Genomic DNA, 14,310 nt, shown 5'->3' with positions numbered 1-14,310 from the left:
ACACTAATCCTATTAGATCAGGGCCCTACCCTTATGACTTCACTTAATCTTAATTACCTCCCAAAGATCTTATCTCCAAATACAGTCACATTGAAGGTTAGTGTTTCAATATATGAATTTTGAGATCAATTCAGTCCATAGAAGAAACCTAGATCTCTCTTGCCTTCCAATGATGAAACTAATTGTTACTAGCAGAAGAACTCAGTATTGTTGCCACCTCAGCTGGCAGAGCCTGAATTTTCTTAGGTATTCTATTAACATAGAAAAGTTTGCCTATTTGTCAATATCTCTCATCTAGAAGGCTTTTTCGGGTAGCTCTTGACTTCTGAGATCTGTTGCTTTGTTATAAGACAAAGTTTCATATCCCATAATGATATAGCAGTCAAGACTCAGCCTTTAGCAAAAGGAGGATTCTGGGTGAAGCCCTGGACAGATTCTCCAAAGGGCCTTCTATATTAGATCAGTGAAACTGACCACTCATTCCAGAATCCTTTACCACAGAGCCAAAGAAACCTCCCAGTAGCTCACCAGACTAGTGACAGTTGAAACAGAGGCCAGCAAGCATTCCTCTAGCTGAACAATGCACCAGAGTGTCTCAGAAGGAGAATTAGTCTCTAAATCTCCACTCTAGTCTTCCTCCAATCCTTCAGGGAAGTTGAGGCCCAGACAAAACTTCTACTTCTTCAGCACAGACTGGATGCCATGTCGGCCCCAGACACCTGATGATCTGCTGGCCTGAAGTCCCACAGCCTGGAAGGAGTGCTTTCCTTTGCTTCCAAAGTTGACTTCTTCCTCTCCTCCATGATAGAGAGATGAGAGCAGATATCTGAAGGGAAAAGGAATATTGACAAGAGACAATTGGTAAACAATGGATATGAAAGGCCAGGGTAGCACTATATGTGTGGTTTCGGAAGTTTGTGAGGCTGGAAGTGGGAAGATAATGGGCTGGAAGGCAGGACCTTTTTCTGGGGTTTTTACCAAACACTCATCTCAGGTATAAGAGAAAGTATCTTGCAGTGAGTTAGCTTTTTGATAATTGAAGCAACTTGAATGTGATTTTGTCTTTAAAAAAAAAAATCCCTTAAACGGAACTCATTGGCAGTGCAGTTTTATGTGAAATAGTGACATCAACTCTGAGGCTCAGGACGAGAGGGGTGCTAAAAATGGTACTACTTTGTCAACTCTGATGAGTCTCATTACATGGAGAAAGAGCAACAGGAAGCTAAATAGCCAGGGGAATCAGCAGTAGGGTGAGCTCCACGTGCTCCTGGGACAGCCAGCTGCCTTCCATTGAGTTCAGTGTCCACATACACACACACACTATGTGTGTGGGGGTGGGGGGGCAGGGTAAAGACTGAGAATGTGGAGTATTTGTATGCTATCTTTTCACACCAATTAAGTCCACATCCACACACACACATACTGGATCCCATATTACTGAGAAATATCCTAAAGTTTGCTAGTGTATTCTATCTCCATTGGGAAATGTTTATATTCTACTTACCTAACTAAAGAGAAGAGGAATTCAGTTCGTTTTAAGAGGGGGAAGAAAGAAAGGCTTGGGAAAGTATTGGAAAGAGCTCCCGCTAGAATACGTTGTAAATACCTCTTGTGCAAGTCTAGGGGTAGGTGGGATATTTTTCTTCATCAGGATCTTCACTTAGGTGGCAATTCATAACGTAGAGCTTCAGAACTCAGTTCAATTTAACAATCGTTGACTGAACCACTCTGCCACAGGCACATACTCTGGAATAAGAAGGCAAAAGTGAGAAGCATAGAGAGAAATAGGACAGAAGAACATAGAGGAAAATCAGGACTCATCCAATCAAAGAAAACTGTTTCAATATGATTTCCTTTAACTCTGAAAAACTTGACAATTTCAGATGTCAAAACCCTCAGTGTACTCTGAGATATTAAGGAGAACAGAAAAGACTTGTCTTATGTTAGTCGGGAAGGCCTTCTTTATTACACAGCAATGCCATCTCAAGTATGTGGCCTCGAGGCCACAGTGGCAGAGGAGGAGTTTATGGAAGTATTATACTTAATTGTCTTGGTCCAGAAATCACATATCACTCTCGTTCACTTTCTAGAAAAAAACTCTCACATTTCCTCAGCCACCTACAAAAGAGACTCAGAAAAGTGGCCATCCTGTGTGTTCAGAAAAGTGAAATGATTTTGATGAACATGTAGCATTGTCTCTACTACACCTCTACAATAAGCGCTAATTAGACTCAAAGTACAATTGCATGGTGATAATCCACCAATAGTTGAGTAGTTGATTTGTAAACATCTTCCTAGGGGGTCCAATCAGAAGAAGAGAAGGAGACCCTAGAGAATGAATGTGGCGAGGCAATGGCTAGAGAAGAATAAAGCCATGTCCTGCATATGTGTTAGTAACTTCAACCTGTTCAATAGTCCAGTTACTGTTGTAGAGGCTTATGAAAAACCCCTAGACATGAAATGAGCCAGATTAGAGAGGTAAAAATAGTCAGTATGTGATATTTAAATGTGCAAAATTCTGGTCAGAAACTTGCCTTTATGCATGTGGGTTTTAAGAGGGCACAGAAACTTACCTGGGGGTGGGCGCAACGAGATGTTACGTGGGCTTTTCCAGTTGACCAAATTTTGGAAGAAGTCATAAATTTAAAGACTGTGAGTGACAAGTGTCTTCTGGATCCAGAGGTGTTAGACAAACCCCAAATGGGATTTGCTAAGGGCCCCGAGCTGTCAAATCACATCCCTTGGCAACTTCTATAAGAGGCACTCCAGCCTTATCGCCAGTGAGAGTCCTCCAAGAGAACAACTCCGAGAGAGGGGGCTTGTGTACCAGGGACAGAAAGATGTTTCACCACCCGGCTGATGGTTTACAGACCTGAGGATTTATCATTCCCATAGCATCTATGACATTGAGCTGTAAAAGAGTAAAGAAAGATCTCTCAGGAGAGTTTGATAGTTTTTATTTGGGATTCAACAATCAGACTGGTTGAACTTCAGCAGGATATCACTTACAGTGAAAGATTGGCTAGAACCATGGCAATGGGAAAGAGAGGAGAGAGGAGAAACCATGGGGAAACCGAGTGTTGGGGAAAGTGGGTATCAGATTCCTCATCAGGCAGGTGAATCATACTGAATGGGGCAGGGGATGCAGGTCATCCAGAGGAGGCAGTACCAGGTGCAGTGGAAAAGATGGGAGAGAGGTTGTCCAAACAACCTGCCAGAATGTCTCAAACAGAAGGAGCTGGCAGTGTGACATCAGGTAAAGGAAAGGAGATTCCACCATCAAGAGGTAATTTCATAGATTCCATCTGAGTTAGAAGATCTCTCCTTCTTCTCCTCTAGACTCTTCTCCCTCTAAATCCAATTTTTAAAATGACAAACAGACAGGAAGGAGCAGGACAGGGGAGAAAACTAGACCACACTCTCCTGTCGCATTGCTGATCCGTAGAATCACAGGTCAGGCTTCCGCCAGGGTGAAGGGACAAATTCAACTGCATTAAAGATTAAAGTTTTGGTATTAGATTGGGCTAGACTTTTTAAACTTTTATTTTTCAATTAACATATAATAAAACTGGCCCTTTTGGTGTACTGCTGTATGAATTTTAACACTGATATAGATTTTCATAATCGCCAAGACAATGAATGAGTTTACTTTCTTAATACTCTCCCTTTGTGTGTCCATTTGTCACTCCCTACTCTTGTCTAACCCCTGAAACCACAGATGTCACCTCTGTCACAGTTTTGCCTTTTTGGAAATGTCATATAAGTGGAAAAATGTAACCATTTGAGATAAGATTTTTTATTCAGCATAATGCTTCAAGATTCATCCGGGTTATTGTGTATCTCAGTAGTGATTTCTTCTTTATTGTTGAGAAGTACTTAATTTTTTGCATGCACAGCTATTTATTGATTGCTTTGGCCGTGCCAGTTATCATTTTATTACTTCTCAGCCCAGATTCACTATTCAGTAGCTGCTCCACTTAATCGACTGGATTTCTGAAGCATATATTCTTTCCAGCGAACACAATGTTACGTTCCATCAGTAGAGGGCGCTGGAGGAGTATTGCTCGCTCTGGTTCCAGTGGCTGCATTTTGTTTTTTTTTTTGTTCCTGAAGCACCATCAGTCAGCCGCATGGATGTGCAAGGACATCTCTTGGTGCCCTGTCCAAGCCATGGACCCAAAGGAAGCAGTCTCTCGGCCACTTCGCAGTCTTGTTCTGGGCCAGATGATCACCTTCCCACAGCCTCCTGATGTGGACACATCAGATGAGGCGCACCTGTACACCAAAGCTTTGTTCCCCGAAGCTCTGCTAATGTGGACACCATATGCCTAGACCCCCGAAGCTCTGCTAATGTGGACACCATATGCCTAGACCCCAGTGCCCTAATCTGTGCTCCAAGTCTGTCTACCAGCCATGGATTGTCATGCTTGGGAGGTCCTTGCTGCCTTCCTACCCTATGGACCATCTCTGGCCCAGGCAACCAAGAGAACTTGGCCCTCTAGTGGGCAACACCACACTTTCTCCAACAAGCTTCGAAGCCCAGACCCAGAAGGGAATCCCTTCCAAGTTTCTCTTACCACTCTCCTTCAGCCCTAAGATACTCCTTGAAGTTCTGTTTACATATTTATAGTTACCTTCTTATAGCCAAATAATTATTTACATTAAAATACCCCTTTTTAAATTACTGTGTGGTTTCTGTCTCTTGGTTGGACCCAAACTGACACACACTAATTGAAGGTCATTGAGTTGTTTCCGGGTATTGATGATTATGAATAGAGCTGCTGTAAACATTCAGGTACGATGTGAGTGTGTGCGTGCATAGGTTTTCATTTCTGTTTATTGCCGCGATTTTTTTGTTTTCTCACTTTCCTTTTTCTTCCTTTTTTTGGCTTATTTGAACATTTTTGTTATACCATTTTAATTTATTTATCACATTTTCACAATATTTTCATTTATTTGTCTTAGTGGTTGCCCAAGGGATTAAAATATAATGTACATACATTTTAACTTTCTACTTAGGATCAATATTTTACCACTTCAAGCGGTATGTAGCTACCTTACCCCTATATAGTCTCTTTATGTTGTAGTTGACTCATATTATTACATCTACCTACTATGAAAATCCTATCAGGAAATGTTACAATTTTTTTTTTTTTTTGCCTTCAATGGATTGTATTCAATGAGCCTGAGAGTTTGTAAGCAACATTATTGGTTTGCTTTCCTAATCAACCCTCTGTCTGCTATCTCCATGGTACTTTCTGGTTCCATAGGCTTTCTATCCTCCTCTTTGTAGTTCTCTGGCCAGAGTATTGGTGCTTTATATGCCTCACTCTGAAGTGCACTTCCTGAAACTACTTCCATCTCCACAGACAAATGGTAAGAGGACAGATAGAAAAAAATCAATAAAGATTTGTCATGCCCTCTGGGGACCGTAGATTCTTTATCACAGTGAACAATTCTCCTTACTCAGAGATGTAGGTGCTTGAGGGTCCCTCTTACTGCTGCTTTTTCTGGTGCCACTGTCACTGTCATAGAATAGAATAGGGGATGGGAAGTGAAAGAACATAGAAAGGAAAAAATATGGGAATCTTAGAAAACATTTTTTCCAGTCTTCAAAGCAGAATTAGAAGGCTTCTTCTGTAACTCCTTCTGTTACCATTAATATTCATTTCTGTATTTCAGACTACACCAAGTCTAAGCCAGGGGATATCAGAGTTAAATAAAACCATGGAACTTTGAAATCGTGTCTTGTTCTTTCTTCCAGCTTCAATTTACTTTCAAAAATCCTCAAACTGATTTTCTATTCATTGTGTCCAGGTTGTACAGCTGTAATGAGTGGGAACAATAAGGTGGTGTATGCTTACTTCAGTTTATTTGCAACTGTGATCTGGAAATAATATAGATGGTAAATATAGGAATTAAAACCCAGAAGAAACCAGGAAAGCTGTGAGATCTGCCTGAGCTATCATCTAAGGTCAGTAAGGAGTACTCTATAGTGTGTGTTAGAGGTCGGGCGACCATCATCCAAACTAGAACACATTCTCAGAGTGAGAAATTCACTTGGGCTATAAAAATTGTACTTGGACAACAGTTGTAAACCAGGAACCAGAATATCTCATCACCTTATTTAGAGGCATGGAGGGAAAATAATACTTTCTCATTGTATTACACTGAGTTCAATTGTTTAATGACCGTCAGCCTCTTATGTATAGAAAATTTGTTTTCATTGTCAACTTTATTTTGATTGACATACACATTGAAAATATAAACAAACTTTTGTCTTAAATGTTAATTTGTACTCTTCAGCATACCTACTAACCTGGAGAGAGTGTTTTCTGCAAATGTGTCACCCAGATAGTTTCTTTTTTGTGTCTTTTTAAACCTGAGGCTCAGTTTGAGTTTCTGTGAAGCTCAGAACAAAACCCTGAACCACTGGCTAGATCAGTTATAGCAGTGTTTATGTTAGAATAAAATAAACCTGAGTAAGATGACCAAAAGAGTCTTAAATCTCAGAGAGTAGCTGGCAGGAAAACCAGGGATTCTGGCCATCCCTGTAGCACAATGGCACGATGACAATGTGGGTTCTTCCTCACCAAGACCCTACAATGAGCCTTCCCACAAGAAACTTCCTCCAGGAATAATTTGTACCTTTTAACTCATCTTTAACTTTATCACTGGAATTCCCAACAAGGATGTTGCTTGGTGCCAAAGCCACAGTGGTTTTTATGATGTGGGTGACTTTGTGAAAAAAGAGCTCAAGAGCATTTCACACAGACTCTACTTGGTGGCCAGATGACAATGCCTTTTAGCCACTCCGAGCCTGGATCACATTCTTACCATGGATGTGATACATTGCATGTGAATGAGTCCAGAAGTTTCTCTGCTATATTACTCCAATGGATCATTCCATTCCATCAGGTATGACAGAGTGTGAAGGTTTTGCATTCATACGTGAGTAGAAGAGAATTTCAACTATAGATTGAACTCTCATAAGGAGGACAAACTTATGAGAATGAAATTAGCCTACCAGGAATAGCTATTTGGACCTCCAGCAAATCTCCTCATTTAGGACATCAACTGAGATCAGTAGTTCGGGAAGGATATACAAGAAGTGTCAGCCTCAATGGGCAAATGGCTTGGAGAAAAGCTCCATTCAAACTCCATTCTTGTGGTCTTTTAACCACTGTATAAATTGATTTCTCAGATTCATACCTTGGCTGACTGTTGCCAGTGCCTTCCCACTTTGTGTGTGACTGCCAGTCCAGCCCCTGTCTCCTCATTGGCCTAAATGCTGAGGCCTAGTTGGTTCCTACTTTCAGAGGCCCAGAGTAAGATTGTGCAGTTCACACCCGGCCCAAAGTCCAAGGGCACAGGGAGAAGCTGAAATAAGCCCTGCTCTGCACTCCAGGCCTTGTGCCCCAGTGCAGGGTGGCATCGGCTCTGTGGAAGGGGCCTATTCCTCATGTTCATCCTCCTAGAGGGAGGACTTCCCACAAGGACACGGTAAAGACTAACCATGGCCTTGTCTGCTCCTGTCTCCTGGTCTCTGCCTTTTCTACTTGCTGTCCCTGCTCTAGAACTAATGAGTGAACATAGAGTAAGAATGGTCTTCTTTACAGAGAAACTTTTGGCAAAGTTTAAATCACTTGTTTCTAATAAAAATAATACTTATTCTATTGCAAATATACATAAATTTATATGTACACTACATAGCCGACTACGTAGTCCCTAACCACAAAGCAAAAGTGGTTGGATCACCTGATTCTGCTCAGACTATTAGGGGCACTGTGTGCTGAATATATGCTAGTGTCTGGAGAATTCACTCTCCCTTTGTCCAGTCCAACAAATCAGAGGCTGTAACCACAGCTTCAGTGTCATTCCAGTGCCTGTCATGCTTGCTCAGAGCTGGCAGAACCCCCTCCATTTTATATCAGCCCGATCCACGGTATGTGTTCTGTCCATCACCATCTCTGCTTGCCAGGGCCTGGAGGCGAGGTGGTTCAGAGCCCATTTCTCCATTCCCTAGGCTGGGAGCTCCTCCCAGTGGTTTCTGTTTCACTGAGGTCTTTCCGGGCAAAAAATTGTGAGATCATTCTGAGGTGGTTCCACGTGAATCCTTTAGAGTTTTTCACAGGCATATGATAGCGCATTTGAGTCCAGAACCTGGAATTGGGAGGCACTGATTTTAAGCCTCTCCAAGTGATTGTAGGCAAAACCCGAAGAGCCTTTTTCACAAGATGAGGTAGAGACTCTGGCTCTTGAAAGGAACGGAAGTTGATTAAAATGAGTTTCAGTGTTTGATCACCCAGGGCAAGATTCACTGCTGCTTGTAGTTCAAAGACACTGGGTCCATTGACATAGTTGGGGGTCAAGATAAATATTCCTCTTCTACTTTTTTTAATAATGCTCACAATGTCTTCTGCATACACTGGAAATAAAGAACTTAATTAATTGCAAGTGTCATTGTTCAGCCTTGAGTCACAATAACCCTGAATCTCCCAGATCTACCCAGAGGGGTTCTTGCAATGGACACTCTTATACAAGGAGGAAAGAAAACATGGCTGACTTTGTTGCATTTGCTATATTAACTCTATCGACAGTCGAAGTTAGACTTTAGTGTCTAGTGACTCAGTTTTACGTCCTTCAAATTATCAGTTCCTCTTAGGAGCAACGTTTGATGGAACAAGGGAGGCTGGAATAACAGAGGGCCACAGAGCGTTGCAGGCTCTTGGGTGGGGTGTCTGAGGTAGAGAAGGTCAGTGGGACAGGATGAGGTCTGCACATCTCATGGAAGCTCAGTGTCGGGACCAGATCATGAAACCTTCTAGAAGAGGTATATCTCACACAGAAAGTGTGATAAGGAAACTTAGCCCTTGCATTTAACTGTCCCTTTTATCCCATCTTTTCTCTTGGCATGCAGGACCTACCTCCTCCTGGGGCCACATCTCTTTCAAGCAAACACAAGGTGTACCCATATTTATTTTCCAAAACTTCAGGGAATAGATTAAGGGCCAAGTTTTCTTCACTCAAAGGTGAACTGGCCTCGCTCTCAAAAGGGCTCCATTTCGCATAGGAGACAAAAGCATCGAATTCCTTTTTATCTGAAGAAGAGGAACAATAATATTGTAAGCCATTTACATAATTTTACTATTGTGGCATACCTACATATGCTCTGACCATATGGTAAATGGATGAGAATTAAGATTTAGGGTCCTTATTGAATTGATTTAAAAAATGAAAAACAGCAACGGAGACCATTTCAAAAGCTCGCTGATAAGTGGTATTGACTGTCTGCTCGGAATCAAATTCTAATTTCCAAAGCTCTCCTGCCATTTCGCTAAGGTCAGATCAAACAGCTGGGGCCTTCTGTGATTAAATCGCAAGTACTAGAGAAAGCCTCTGAGCTTTCTTTGCATCTGCAGTGTTGCTGTCTCATTAGTTACACATCAAAGAAGAGTCTGCTCCATCAAAGCATGATAGTATCCAGTGAGCAAAGCACTGCTAAGACCAAGCCCTCTGTACATCAGAGAGCTGAGAGCACATGTACCTCTATTTGAATCCCCATATGTAAAATGAGTCAGTGAATCTTCCCCCAGCAGGCTGCTTTCAGGGTTGCATGAGACAATGTATGTGAGGAGCTTGGTGTCTGGCTCATAGCGGTCACAAGACAAATATCCATTTCTCTCCCTTCTGGATGGGATGCTACCTTCATGGAACCTCTTACAGGATATCTTCAAGGTCTCGCATACCTCTGCTGACTAAGATGTTACAAATGCACGATGATTATTAGATGTGCTATAGAACTAACTGAATGCGCTAAGGAATCTCTAAAGTTAACTCGTGGGCTTAGGGTTTGGATACACCTGGCTCATATTCCAATACTTTGCACAGCACCTGGAAAATAATATTGTTACAAGATCGTAAACAACAGTGCTGGCTGCTGATGAATTTGACGGTACACTTGCTCAACGTGGACCTAAGAAGAGGTCTCAGTGGATGGAAGTGCCAATGATAGAAAAGGGAGGTGGGGGGAGAGGAGGAGTCAGGAGAGGAGGGTAGCAAGGAGCTGAGCCCAGGTGGGAAGGTGGAAGCTCATGGGTGTGGCCAGCAGGTAAGTGCTGTGCAGTTTAAATGTGTAACACACCACAGTTGCCTCAATTCTTCCATGTCCATGGAAAAATCCAGCAAACCAAGACTTTTCTATAATCTAAAAATATTACATTTTTCGGCAATAAAATTAGAGTGTGCAGGTATTGGATAATCTGTTAAGTCCTCAGTGTTGACAGTCTATGTCTCTCTAAAATTTTGGGTTTCAGCATTAACTTCAAAGGAAACATGTGTTTTGCTGAAAAACATTAGCTAAATGGGAGAGGGCACCGAATCGCTGTACTTGAAAACTAAGCCCTACACGCCCCCATCAGAGTAAAATGAGAAAGGACGCATTTACTTGTTTCACAGTTGATCTACTCTTCTGTAGAAGCTCTAGAATCTTAAGATAAATAGCATTTTGGTAAAAGAAGTATGAAGTTATCCATGGAAACAATTATGACACTGATTAGATAATTGGTTCAATTCAAAAAGGCTAATTAAAAATAAATAAATAAATCTCAAAAGCATTCGGCTTAAGGATTTTTAGTACATATTCTGGTCTAAAGGAGGCAAAACAGTGCGTTTCTCCACCCAGCCCTTTCCCCTGGGGATCTAATAGCTCTCACTGAGTTCCTGGGGGCAGAGAAGCACTGTGTGTAGGGGCCTCCCGTCAGGTAAGAAACTAGCCCCTGAGTTCAGCAGATGGGCTTCTGCTCTATCCAAGCAACAGAATCATTTGCTAAAACTATGAACATTCTAATCCCAGGGGACTCCTGGACTAGCAAAACACAGAAGCAGCTCTTCTATTCTAAAGAAGCAGACATTAGTAAAGGTTATCATCCCATCTCATGGGGAAACTGACAGACGCTTCATTAGCAGTCTAGTACCTGCATCTTACAGAACGTCAGGCTCTTATGGACTTTCTCATCAAGCCCCTCATTTACAGGTAAGGTTGACTGAGGTAATAGCTAATGGCGAGCTCTGAGCCAAATGCCCAGGTCCATGTCCTACACTCTAACACCACCCAGCAGTTCAATTTGGGGCACGCGACTTCACGTCTCTCTGACTTATGTGACAATGAAAGTAGCTAAGACACATGACGGGCATGCACTTGGTACTCGCGAAGTAATAATAGCTGACATTTACTGAGAGTTTACTATGCGCTAGACGCTGTACTAAAAGCTTAATACATCTTTACCCAAAGGGCCATCATAGCACTCATCGTTATTGTCATTGTCGTTGCAGTCTCGTTTTACAGAAGGGGAAACGGAGGCACGGAAGTGTTAAATCATCTGCCAGGTTGCTTTAGGTTGATTAGCAGAGAGATTATTTTCAAGTCCAATATGTCCGACAAACAGCATCATGGGCAAGGGTCCGGGAAACTGAGATGAAACTATTTCCCCACCAACTCCCAGCCCTCCCCGGTGTGCGCCTTCAGCCCCAGAAAAAGTCTCAAAGCCCCAGTGAGGGGCGTGGCTTTCCCTATCAGGGAACGCCCATTTCTGAAGTTCCTCCCTCTAAGTCAGTTTCAAGAGGAAAAGTCAGAGGCACCTTGGGGCCGCCTTACCCCCGAGCGTCTCATCCTTGCTCTGATAGGTTCGGTATAGCAGCACAACTTCAATCCAGTACATGTAGAGGAGGGCTCCTGCCGTCAGCACGCCCACCAGGGTCGTGACTGTGCCAAGGAGGAGGTACAGGAACACCACTGGGGAGAACATGGCCGCCGTGAGCGAGCGTTCCGGGGTCAAGGCCACGGTCGGGCGATGCTGTGGGCCCACCCGGCTCCTTTTCCGTCCCTATCCTTTTATCAAAATCACGGCTGCTGGAAGCATTTTTCTTGAATCTGAAAATGCCCTATGTTACAATGAACTCAAGAGAACCCAGGAAATTGTGCAGTTCCTGATCCGGGTGGCCTGGGACACCGATCATAGCCATTTTTACTTATTTTCCCCTTTAAACTTCCATACAACACATTTGCATCCCTTTCATCGTATGTGGTAACTTACATCCACAGATTATCTTCCTTACTGAAGTCTCGACTTCCTGAGGCCAGCTCTGTTTGGCTCACCTTCGCACCCTCCATGGCATCTAACATAGGGGACACGCCTTTATGGAGCACCCACTGGGGGCCAGGCACATGTCTTTTTCTTATTTAAGCCTGTAGGATTCAAAACCTGATGTTCTAGAATCATCCATTAGTTGAATGAATGAATGAGATTCACTGATATGAAACTTACTAGTTGTGTGGCTTTGGATAAGATGTTCGGTGAGTTAACACAGCAGAGCTTAGAACATTGTCTGACATAGTTAGTATTAATGGCCGTCATCATCATCATCATTATCATTTAGGAAAACGCCTTTCCCCTCAGATAAAAGCCATGGTGTGAATTTTGTGGCAACCTTCGGGCTTACCTCCTTTCTTCTCCTTCAGTTGGACAGACTGGGTAGTATTTCCGATGGAGTTCTGGGCAAAGCAAGTGAACGTCTTGCGAAGATCACTTTGAGTGACTTCTTTCAAGCGGATGACACGCTCAATGACTTCGTCCTTGACAGTGGATTTAACACTAGAATAGGAGGAGAAATATCACACCAGTTCAGTAGATAACGGACACCCGTTTGCAGTGTGTGGAGTCCACAGAAGAGGCCAACAGTCCAGCTTTCAGAACAGCTGTGGGATCAAACAGCTGGAGCAGATGCCAGAAGAATGTCAGATGGTGACGAAGGACTCTTTTTAAAAATTATTGAATCCGCTAAGCACCATTTTAAGCATTTACACTAAAATCTAATTTACTCGTGGGCCTCAATTGACCTTTCTTAGTCTAAGAATTCCCCCTGAGAACAGATGATAACCATAATTTAAGAATAATATTAAAAATGACTAACTTCTATTGAGGACTCACTATGTATCAGGAGTCTTCTGAGTACTGAATGGGGGATGTCGAATTTCCTTCTCGTCTTACGGGAACCCCATGAGATAATGGTATGCTTAGCATAACTCGGCCAGCAATGCAGACCAGGCACAGAAGGGGGGTGACAGTCTAAAGTCACATCGCCAGGAAGTGGCAGCTTGATTCCTGGGCTTGTGCCATTCTGCTGCATCCAGGAAGTGTGAGTCTTGACATTTAGTCACAACTGGATTCTCTAAAGTTGCCGATAGGCAGTCTCCACATTACAGAATATTGTTTAGGTGAATGATGTTTTAGGTTGTGTTGCTTGGAGCCTACAACACCGAACATTTATCACAGAATGCTTCTCACCTGCCAGAGACTGTGAGGAGCATGTCACCTCTATTGTATTCATACCTTACAGGCGCTTTGCAAAATGGCATGATGGAGGCTCACAGAGGTTAAGAGTCACATTGCCAGCAAGTGGAAAACAGAGATTCAACCCAAGGGTGTGTGAAGTCAGAGTAGACTATTTGTCACACTGGACTACGTTGAACTTTGATGCCACGTCAGCTTAACAGGGAACCTAATGACTTCTCTTGCTAAATGTTATTACTGTTCCCAAAATCTGCCCTTTATTATTTGTAATGTTGTATACTTTCAAAATGATATTATATTTGTTTGAATATTTTAAAAATCAGAAGGACTCTTACTTTGGAACAGATCCTGGAAAAATGAGGAACTGTAAACTTCAGCGACATGCCCTACAGATGGCATCCGAGACCTTAACCCTCCAGGGAGGACCGGAGTCCCGCTTTGTGAGGCATCAGATAGCTCAAATATCTAGAGTTTTCATTTTTATTGAGCTGAATTGTCTTCCCAGCAAATTCTAGGCTCTGTGCTCTGGAGATGCACAAACTAAGTCTAGTTTCTCATAAAACGTAAGAGTTTCCGTGTACTTCAGAACAGACACCGCCTGAGTCTCCTTTCCCAGGTGGCATCACTCCAGCTATTCTTCACTTTGCATATTTCTGGGTCAGACTCCTCATTCTTGTGCCATCCCCTTGTTTCTTATATTCGAGACTGTCAGTGACTCCAAAGATTTTGATACACTGAACAGATGGCACTGGGGAAAGTGAGGAGTTGGGGTCGGGGCGGAGGGTGACATTCTCCTCCATTCAATGGACATGCTGCTTCTAGTCTGCGTCAGAGCATCTGTCTGATCATCAGCTTGATGTTTAAAGCAGCTACATCACACCGTTGCTACAAATCGAGCTTTAAAACAACTTAAATATTTCATTTCATAGCCCTGTCAGAAACTGCTTTGGCCTCGCGT

General features: G+C 42.7%; 1 protein-coding gene across 3 annotated transcripts in view; it reads right to left on the bottom strand.

The window, feature by feature from the left end:
• Positions 1-4,981: 4,981 nt before the first annotated feature.
• IL18RAP (interleukin 18 receptor accessory protein) overlaps positions 4,982-14,310 on the bottom strand; it is a 29,401-nt gene continuing 20,072 nt past the window's right edge. Inside the window, exons 7-10 of one of the 3 annotated variants that reach the window (XM_039840120.1) lie at positions 12,502-12,653; positions 11,657-11,794; positions 8,928-9,101; positions 4,982-8,428 (exon numbers count right to left, since the gene is read on the bottom strand). In XM_039840120.1, the coding sequence (XP_039696054.1) occupies positions 8,001-8,428; positions 8,928-9,101; positions 11,657-11,794; positions 12,502-12,653 (892 nt within the window). In that variant the 3' untranslated portion in view covers positions 4,982-8,000. The remainder of the gene's footprint in view (positions 8,429-8,927; positions 9,102-11,656; positions 11,795-12,501; positions 12,654-14,310) is intronic. The other 2 variants (XM_039840118.1, XM_039840119.1) reach the window with 2 other exon arrangements.

The sequence above is a fragment of the Pteropus medius genome, unplaced genomic scaffold (genome assembly GCF_902729225.1).
Source record: "Pteropus medius unplaced genomic scaffold, Ma_sr-lr_union100, whole genome shotgun sequence".
NCBI classification, from domain to species: domain Eukaryota; kingdom Metazoa; phylum Chordata; class Mammalia; order Chiroptera; family Pteropodidae; genus Pteropus; species Pteropus medius.
This window is presented reverse-complemented; position numbering and strand designations above follow the sequence as displayed.